Source organism: Prunus dulcis, chromosome 2 (genome assembly GCF_902201215.1).
Source record: "Prunus dulcis chromosome 2, ALMONDv2, whole genome shotgun sequence".
Lineage (NCBI taxonomy): Eukaryota > Viridiplantae > Streptophyta > Magnoliopsida > Rosales > Rosaceae > Prunus > Prunus dulcis.
The window spans coordinates 20,210,199-20,220,916 of NC_047651.1; the positions used below are offsets into that span (position 1 = coordinate 20,210,199).

The 10,718-nt window shown below is 34.7% G+C and overlaps 1 protein-coding gene across 1 annotated transcript; it reads left to right on the plus strand.

Moving 5' to 3' along the window:
- The first annotated feature begins 1,316 nt into the window (after positions 1-1,316).
- Positions 1,317-7,543, plus strand: LOC117619348 (protein ENHANCED DISEASE RESISTANCE 2-like). Its single transcript, XM_034349277.1, has 21 exons — positions 1,317-1,779; positions 2,277-2,351; positions 2,464-2,517; positions 2,598-2,663; positions 2,743-2,804; positions 3,305-3,435; positions 3,513-3,559; positions 3,645-3,745; positions 4,108-4,203; positions 4,282-4,346; positions 4,437-4,508; positions 4,767-4,913; positions 5,009-5,322; positions 5,543-5,606; positions 5,711-5,886; positions 6,242-6,343; positions 6,483-6,533; positions 6,623-6,766; positions 6,860-6,955; positions 7,079-7,180; positions 7,282-7,543. Exons 1-21 carry the CDS (start codon positions 1,627-1,629, stop codon positions 7,372-7,374), a joined length of 2,211 nt encoding a protein of 736 aa, XP_034205168.1. The 5' UTR covers positions 1,317-1,626; the 3' UTR covers positions 7,375-7,543.
- The last annotated feature ends 3,175 nt before the right edge of the window (positions 7,544-10,718 follow it).

Below are 10,718 nucleotides of genomic sequence, written 5' to 3' on the forward strand. Positions count from 1 at the left end.
TGTATTATAAACAATATCAATATGAAATCCCTCTTGTACATAGAACTTCTCACTACACACTAGGCAAAAACCAAAGTCCCTGCCTTGTCTGTGAAGCTACCAGAGAGACTTTCTTTCCCATTTTAGTTTTTTATTGCTTTGGGAAAGATTTTGTGAACAGAGTTTTGGTTGACCTGGTAAAAGGACAGGTGAGGAGGAATCCATTGCCAGACAGAGAAGCAGAGCATCGATTTTAGCAACCTTTGGAAGGACTAAGGAATCCATTGATTGGACACCATCCACTTGGATGCCTAAACAGCTCAAGTCTTATTTTAAGCAAAAAGATACCGTTCTCTTTTTTCTATGGGCCATGCTCTGCCCCTTCCTTCCTTGCTGTGGCAGTTATGTTTCTTTCCTAACCAATAAAAATCATATTCTAAACCTCTTCAAAATCTTAGATTTATTTGCTGGTTTCTTAAAAATGTCTAGATTATTCACTCTTGTATTGTAACCAAAATAAAAATAAAAATTATTCACTCTACAACTCATCATCTTTTTTTTTTTTATAGGGTGTCACACCTACGTGGAGCTTTGGATAGAGAAGAATGATCAAATATTCCCATTTGACCTTCTTGCCCTTGGTTGCTTAAACTCAAATTATATTTATTTGGAAATTCAATTCATGCATCATAACTTCACAAACCCACTTAATCATACCTTCATGTTCCTTTACTTTTTGAAAAATGCTAACGAAACTTACTCAAAAAAGAGTTCTTAGGTGAATAATTCAAGAATTAATATTAAGTTTGACTTACTATTTAAGCGAAAAATGATACATCTCAAATATTAATGAGTTATGAAGAAGAAAATAAAACCATTATTATGACACAATTACACTGCCAACCAGCCTACCAAATTTTCATAAATGGAGAGCACCACTCAACTGTATGATAATTATGATGACAATGACTATACAAAGATGTTATTAATTGCATTCAAGATATTGACAATTTTCTTTAATCAAACCCAGAAACCACAACATTTAGAAGGTATTTACCAACAAAAATAACAATTAGAGGGGTACTTAGCCTCTTTGGAAAGATTAATATACATTTTATATTTATGAAAACTGCAAAATGCGGCACCATGTACTTATGCATAATGCATGCATTCAGAAATCATACCATTTAGAAAGAAATAAAATAAAATTATAAACAAGAGAATGAATATAGAACTATTTATATTTCAACAAATAAGATGAAGGGGTAAAATTGGAATTGCACAACCAAACTCTGAATCGTATATATACGCCAAAATCAGTTCTTTCAAAACCGGGAACAGAAAACAGAGAAAGAAATACAGAAAGAAAGAAAGGGAGAAAGAAAAAAGAGAAGAGCATTGCTCTGATATTCCAGCCCTGAAATTTCTGTAATTGATTCTCTGATTCCCTTAGGTGGGATCAGAGGATCATCTTTCCTGCCCCAATCCACAATTTTAACAAATTGGCATCTTTTTTTGGTTCATCTAGCATAACAACAATTTTGAATAAGAAAAAAAAAACTAAAACAATCATCGTTGATAAGCTAAAGACTCTCCGAAATAGTGCTTGGGAAATCAGAAAGTTGGTGTCTTGTGATCTTTTCTCAAATGGGTATCTCACAGAATGATGGTACAATGGAGGGTTGGCTTTATATCATTGGGTCCAATCGGCTTGGGTTGCAATACTCACGCAAAAGGTACTTTATTCTTAAGGATAATTGCCTGAGGAGCTTCAAAGCCAAACCTTCTTCTGACTCGGAGGTACTTTGCATTCATTTTCATCTCAGTTCTCTCTCTCTCTCTCTCTCTCATCGTATGCATTGCATTCCCGGCTTGTTTCTTAGAATTCCTACGCTTGTGTGAAAACCCATGTTGCAGAATCTGGAATTGGGTTTTGGTTTTGATTTTTTTTGTTTTTTGTTTATGCAGATACCATATATGCTTTGATTTGATTTTTTTCATATGAAAACCATGTATGTAAACGTGTGTTGTGTTCTGAAAGCTTTGTTTTTGTTCAATTTTAATTGGACTAATGGATTTATTTCATATTTGCTTTTATGGTTGGTATAAAACTATGCTTGCTATACTGGATTGATGCATATTAATTTCTGGATGGCATCTTAACCTCCCATTTACTTGTGCTATCAACTACGTCCAGATGCTTTTCATAATTTCTTGAATTTTCAGTATGGATTTTGTTGTTGATGATAGTGCACAAATCAGTAAGAAATGCTCAGTGGAAACTTTTGCCTTGTCAGGAACCAGTTAGAAGTGCAGTAATAGACAGCTGCATTCGGGTCACAGATAATGGCAAGGCAAGCATTCATAGAAAGGTATGGACCTTGGAAACCCTATGTTTTTCAGAAATTTTGGAGCAATTTTGTTGGCATGCGAGAGATACATTTTTTTAGTATGTATGTTTGTAACGATTTTTCCAACATACAGGGGTTCTTTATTTTCACGCTCTACAATACTTCCAATCACAATGATCAGCTCAAGGTGGGGTGCATTTCAAGTTATACATCATTACGTAGATTTTGCAATATATTGATACATAGTTGAAATTAAACTTTTTATAGTTGGGAGCAAGTAGTCCAGAAGAAGCAGCAAAATGGATGCGTTCATTGAAGGATGCTGCATTAAAGGTTTCAGGCTGCTAAATCACAACCTATGAGTATAGCAGTTTTCATTTATGATATGTACCTTATATTTTATATGTTTCAGGAGTGCCCGGATACAGCAAATGGTTTTGTGGCTTGTTCCAAGAGCAGATGGCCATCTTTTATGTATGTATCAGGTGCCTAGTTAATAATTTATATGCTTGTATATTTTCATTGTGTAACTATTGTGCATGCCTGTGTTGGTGTATATTTTTTCAGGATTTAAGATCTTGATTTTAAAAGCTATAATTAAAACCTGCATATAGGACAATAGAAGCATAAATGCTGTTGTTTTATTTTCTGGCAACATCTGATGCTCTTATTCTTATTCCCATCTGCAAACCTGAACTATATTCTGTTATAGACTCATACAATTACTGTGCATTTGAATGTGTCACATATCTTGTAGGACACCCTAAATGCTTTACTGAAGAAAAAAAAAAATTCTTGATCATCTGATAAAATTGATGTTGCATGTAGTAGTGAGTACAATTAACATACTCTTCCTTTAGATTTGAAGCTAAAATTGATGTTGAACTTATTTTTTTTAGTTAGGTTGAAACTACATATCATTTTCCAAATCTACTGTTGCCCTTGTTTTATTTATAGTTTTTATGTTCCGGCAGACGGGGTGGTTCCAGGAGGGCGGAAAGTAAAATCTCTGTTGATTGGACTTTGGGCTCATTGACGCACACAGAATCAATGGCATCTGATGTTATTGCTCCCTCACCATGGAAAATTTTTGGTTGTCAGAATGGTAAGACATTTTAAGTTTCTTATCTGCATTTCAAAAAACTGAATGCCTGTATATCAAAAGAATCATTTATTATGCAGGATTACGGCTTTTTAAAGAAGCAAAAGATTGGGATTCCCGTGGAAGGGTGAAGTTCTCTTTTGATACATGAATTCTTGATTGTTGTACTTTGTTCTCTTCTTTTCTTAGCTGAATGACATTTTTAATCTCAGCATTGGGACGACCATCCGGCTATAATGGCTATAGGATTGGTTGATGGAACTTCAGAGGCCATTTTCCGGACTCTTTTATCGCTTGGTCCCTCAAGATCAGAGTAAGATCACTGACATGTTATGTCAACCTTTTTAGAAAATGGAGCATTTGATGCTATTAGAAGCTATAGTAGCCATGGCCTCATTGTATTGGTTCAAGTAATGGTAAGAGTATTTGGGTGTGGATATAGGAATAGTAGGGGACGGTATGCAAAAGACAAATGCTTTTGTGCAAGAACATGTTTTTGCATTGCCATTTTCACTTGGAAAAAAAAAATCCTCCTTGTGCTTTATACACTACAAGATTCACTATCAGTGCTGAATCCTCGATGCAATTGCTTTCTTTGAAAAGAAAAATATTATATTTTTTTCCTAATAATGAATTGTTCTCATTCCAGAGGTTGAATTACCAAGTGTCTTGCAGATGGGACTTCTGTTTCTACCGGGGTAGCGTGGTTGAGCACCTTGATGGTCATACAGATATTGTTCACCAGAAGTTATACAGTGATTGGCTACCTTGGTTAGATTTGGAACCTCATTTCTTTTTTAAACAAATTAAAAATAAATGTACTGTTTTTTGAGACGTCGTGGTTTCCAGGGGGATGCAACGAAGAGATCTACTGGTGCGTCGCTATTGGAGAAGAGAGGATGATGGCACATATGGTATAAATTCAGCAGAAAATTTAAATCATAGTTAAAGCTGTGGAGCCATTATTAGCTGACCCTAACTTTCTTTATTTGATTTTGTCACAGTAATTCTATACCATTCTGTGTCTCACAAGAAATGTCCACCAAAAAGAGGCTATGTCCGTGCTTGCCTTAAAAGTAATGTACGCTTTGAGCTGGATATTACTGATTGACTTACATTTATGGCTTGATATCAATTTAGCAGTGAATTATCTATTTTCCTGCTCATTAACTATTTTCCACTGCCAAAAAAATGTGTCTGCGCAGCATACATTTTTGTTCCTCTCTTCTTTCCTTCATCTGCAGCTCAAATGTGCCTAGGGAGATGGGTGGGATTTGGGTTTACTTTTCATCCTAAGTAAGTTCTATATGAATATTATTTCTGTAAACATGCAGGTGGAGGATATGTAATAACTCCTGTGAACCAAGGGAAACAATCTCTTGTGAGACACATGCTTGCTATTGACTGGAAATTCTGGAAATTATATCTGCGTCCATCATCTGCAAGATCCATTACCATCCGTATGCTTGAGAGAGTTGCTGGTATCTTTCCATTACTAGCTTAGGATTGCAATTTTTTATCCTTATTATTTTTAAATTCTTGTTCATACAACCTTCATTGTTTTTGTAATTTGCAGCATTACGAGAGCTGTTTGGAGCCAAAACTGGAAATTGTTCCTCTGAATTCTCATCGGGAGACTTGACAGGAGATATCAGGTTATCTCAAAGTGGAAAGAACAATATTAAGACTGAAGTTCAGCACCCCGGAGAAGTCAGAAAGATAGAGGACGGTCTTCTCGTGGAAGATGAGGTTGAAAAACCAGAAGGTCGTGCAAGTTTAAAGGGGCTGCATGACGCTGCAGACGAGTTCTTTGATGTTCCTGAACCAACAGAATATGACCAATTTGAGAATGAGTGGCCTGCAGACTTGAGCATGGAACAGCACTCCACGGTACTTTACTAATCACTAGACTGAAACCTTAGATAACAGAAATAGTTTAACCAAATGTTCAGACTCAATGTTTGCTCCAATTGCTCCTGTCATGTTTTATATTCTGGCGTGCACATTGTGTGCCATTTTGTCCAAGGAAATGATCTTTTAACTTTGCTATCTATGTTTTGTATTTAAAAGTGAATTATTATTTGTTGACTATGGTCTCAACACTTTGCAGAATATACAACATCCCAAACTATCATCAGCCGCAGTTCTCGTGAAAAAATTGCATGAACTTAGAGGTCAGTTTATTTCATAAGCATAAGTTGCTCTGGATGGATATATTTAGGTGTTTCCATCAGTTTTATTTTGACTAAGATTGGCCTAAAATTTCCTCACACCACAGTTCAGAAAAAGGGTTATATGGACTTACAAGAGGTGTCTAGGGAAGAAAACATATCATGCTCCTACGGGGCAACTCTTCAAAAGGACCCAAGTTGTGCTTTACCTTGCAGCTGGGGATCAGCCGATCCTTCTTCGTTTTTGATACGTGGGCCAAGTTACTTACAAGATCGTCAGAAGGTAATCGTTTGTTTTTCAGCCCCTCCTAATATTGAGAAGAAACCAAAGAATCTAAAATACAAGACGATTCCTTGAAAGTTCTAGATTATGAGTAGTAGACTTGCATAGGAACTGTAATAATTCAATTATAAAACACCAACCAAATTTCATATAGCATGTTTTGACTGCAAACCTGCTTTACTCTTGTAGATTGGTTTACTAATGCTCCTCCTTCACATGGCTTAAATAGTATTAAAGAGTTTTATGATGGTCTTGTTAAATGATGTATTGAGCATCTCACCATTTTTCTGTTTTGAAAATGAATTTGGTGTTTGCTTTCTCTAATTTATGAACTGAGTCATAATCTTTGTACCAGATCAAGGCAAAAAACACCTTGATGCAACTGGTTGGTGTAGATTGGCTAAGATCTGACAAACGAGAAGATGATCTAGGCAGCCGTTATGGTGGTATTGTTCAGGTTTGAACTCTCATTTCTTCTTGTATTTTTTATGTTGTTATAAATGAACTATTGGACAATCTGATTCCACATACCTACATATATATATGTTTCAAAAAAGAAATTTTAATTATACAATCTATTGGACGGATGCATGCAGAAATATGCAGAACGAGGTGGATCAGAATTTTTCTTCGTTGTAAACATTCAAGTAAGTTTGATATGGGGTATATCATAACGTAATATCATTATTATCATCATCAAGAAGCAGATTACTGAGTATACAATACGCTTGATCAGGTCCCCGGAACAACCATGTACACTTTGGCATTCTACTACATGCTGAAAACTCCTTTGGAGGAAAATCCTTTACTACATAACTTTGTCAATGGAGATGATTCCTATAGGAATTCGAGATTTAAGCTAATACCATACATTTCTAAGGTCAGTACCAAATTAGCTCAAGAAACAGATACTCGTATAATACATACGTCTTTCGTATTTTTACCGATTACATTGCTGAGGCTTTTTTCTTAGGGATCATGGATAGTCAAGCAGAGTGTTGGGAAGAAAGCATGCTTGGTAGGTCAAGCACTTGAAGTACATTATTTTCGTGGGAAGAACTATCTTGAGGTAAGTTACCAAATCCTTTATCATGTTATGAAGTGAGAGTTACAAATGCTAATCATGTTTGGCAGTTTTGGTTCAAGGCCTGATCACGGTATTATATCTAACCTATGAATTTTCTGATATCAGCTTGGGATCGACGTCGGGTCTTCAACCGTGGCAAGGGGGGTGGTGAATCTTGTTCTTGGTTACCTCAACAATTTGGTCATAGAAATGGCATTTTTGATACAGGTAAACAACTAATAATGCCACAAACTACGTGTAACAAAATTTCAAGTTGAAAAGATGACATGTAATTTGAAGATATGCTAACATTAGAAAATCTTTTGCAGGCCAACACAGAAGAGGAACTTCCAGAAGTCCTTCTTGGAACATGTAGAATCAACCATTTGGACGCATCCAAATCAGTCCTGGTAAAACCATGATTTTCACCCAGAAAATCTCAAGTATCATCAGGCAGATGCCCAAAAAATATCAACTCCCAGCAAGGAACAAAATTGATGTAAAGAGAGATGCACCATGTTCTTGAAAAATCCGACTGCTTATGGTCATTTTTCCATCCAATCAATGATATATATATTTTTCCTGTGATTGGATTATTTGTAGGATTATACATAATATCATAACATAAATCAGACTAAAAAGGAAGAAAAAAGATTGTTTTATGATACATGTTTTAAGGATCATTATAAGTGGAACTCAAATTGAACCCAGCCCAGCCCAGCAGAAGCAAAATTCAAATTAGAAACTTAGCTGTCATGTTTCAAAATTGAACGTGTAAATGCTGCCCTCAGAAAGTCTACATTGCCTCTAAATTATCTGTTTTGAATACTCTTCTTGTCAAGACCATCATCGTCGTCTTTCACACCACTCTCTATCAATGTAGCCACAGAGTATTGCATTTTGCTCATGCAAACTCGTGATCGTTCATTATATTACGACACCCTGCATGCATATAATTTGTTTGCATGCATAGCTCATTGTGTTTAATGTGACCGGTTCGTCGCTTTCTTTTTTTTCAATGTATCACTAAATTAAGAATTAGTTACTCTTAATTCTGCTAAAACATGTTAAAATTGGGCTTTATTATGGACCTGCCTACGTTTTTGTTCTTCTTGTTGTATGAGCATTTCACTGTCATAGCCTTACCTAACTGGAACAGCTTGCAAAATGGGGCTGGGCTTTCCTAAAATGATTAGATTAGAGATGAGAGTTACTACCTAATACGACTTGAATCCAACACGAAATTAGCAAGCTATAGCTGATTATTGCATAACACATATCCATAATCCCACAAAGTACTAACTCTTCTTTTATCTATTTTGTTACTTATTATTGAGTTAATATAATTACTTGTCAATTCCGACACGACTCGATAAATAAATAAGTCCGAATTAATATCATATTATTCAGCTGGATTATTCACACCAGTCGGATTATTAGGATGAAATTGTATCGGGAACAAGATGGCATGATTGCAAGGACCTGTCACTTCACACCAAATTGAAGTTTGTAATGTCCAAAATAAATCTTTGAATCAATCATACAAACAATACAATCTCACCAAAGCTCAAACTGAGGTTGAGTTAAGCAAAACCCTAGAAATACAATGGTATATAGACAAGTTCTGCCGACAGGTTTTTCTCAGTCTCCACAGCCAACACAAAGAGAGAAAGAAAGCCAAACAAATACGTTTGTGCAAATTTTTGATGTCTTTGTCACACACACAAACCCTACTTACAGAAATATTAATACGAATAAAATTTAAAATTTTAAAAAGAAAAAAGAGTATGGTTTTAAAAAGGTCATACAAAAAAATTTTTAAAAAATAATTGAAGAATTGCCATTAATTTGTGGGGAACCATGCTTTTAACAAATCTGATAGAGCGATAGCTACACTGCTCCCTCACCCATGAACACTCGACAAAGTAGCCACAATGCCTTCAAAGATCCAGGAGTGGCTTGCCACTCTCCATTTTTTACACTGAAAATAATTGATAAAATGACCGAAGTACCCTTGCATTTGATAAATTGAAGTAAAAAAAAAAGAATAAATTTGGAAACGTTGTCCCCACGTTGTGTCATCTGATTGAGGCACCCACGTGGCACGTGGCCACAATCAAAGGCTGAAGTATTTGGCTTTTTATTCTTTAAAAAAACATTTGTGGGTGTTTTTTCTTACTTAATTAATTAGGTGTTAATTTAATTTGATTTTGCCTCTCACATCACATGTAAGCATCGCTTTCACGTACCTGTTCCCGGCGCTTATAACGCTCACTGCAATAGTCCAATAGTGCAATATGCTTTTAAATAAATAATTTTCCACATCCCTATCATGAAAACATTTACATTAAATAGAGATAGCACTGTTTTGTAATTCTCAGCCAATCAAAATATGCTATGTATGATAACTTTTTCTTGTAATAAACTATAACTGGTCGGAAATAGCAAAACAATGATGTCCCTGTTCATACAAGTTTTTCTGTCACTATCACTACATCACAATATCAATTTCTAATATATATACTCTCTTTTTCTTTGGATAAAATAAAATAATTTATTCTAATTCTTATGCAAATATCAGAATATTTAGTAGGGAGATTCACTATTATACCCAATATGGGGGCCCAAATTATAAAAATACCCTATATAAAATGGACTTTAGAAACACACCCAAAGCCCATTTACAACATAACAAAAAAGCTTTTAACTTCTTATAAATTACAAAAATGCCATCAATTTCTTAAAACAAGCCCAACCCCAAAATATCATAAAAATACCCAAAGCACTCAATAGGGCATCAAAGTAATTTAATAATCAATATTAAATTCAATAAGGCTAGCTATCATTTTTTGGGTTTTTTTGGGGTTTGTTTATAGGAATTCAATTGTGTAGGGTTTATTTATAATATTAGTGCTAGAAATGGGTATATCACTAAATATCTCTATTTAGTAGCCATATAAGCTACTGGAGCACGACCACCACCTCCACATGTGGCTGATTATAATTATAATTATTTTTCTTTTCTTTGGGTCAAAACATTATTCTGGTTCGGAATTTGCCAAATTCCAGCTGCCACATATGAATATGAATATATGAATTTTATGCAAGGTGTTGCATGACAGCATGTTCCATTAGCTGAATTATTGAGGTGTTATTTTATGAAATTAAAGTTGGGTAAATAATAATCTGATAACGTGTATTTTGTTTATATATAATGTGACAAAAATGGGCATAAGTTTGCGACGACTGTGCCATATAATCTGACAAAAATGTGGTTTTCTTGTTCAAATGTTGATGATCATCCATGTTACTTATTATGTCAAGTGATGAGAAGAAGCCCCAACACCAACACCACTCCATTCTTCGTAGTTTAAGGTTTCTTTGTCTTGGTTCATCAATACATTTAAATTTACACAAAGACCAGGAGGCCATTTAAACTATGTATTTTACTATTTGTAAGTATGCGTTTAACCAATCACATATAGTTATGTAAAATTTTATTGTACTTTAAAGTAGTTATCGACGCTTTGATTATCACGATCGCTTCAATCCTATATATATATATATATATATCCGTACTTATTATCAGACTAAATAACCCTTGACATATCAGAGAACATGTTACTAATAATACTCCGACACTCATCCAATTTGTTTATCAAGTTTTCCCCACTTTAACATGACGTTATTATCTCATTTACTTTTACTACTAAATAAGATTATTATAAAAAAAAGATACGGGGATGAAATTGTCAATGTAAAATTT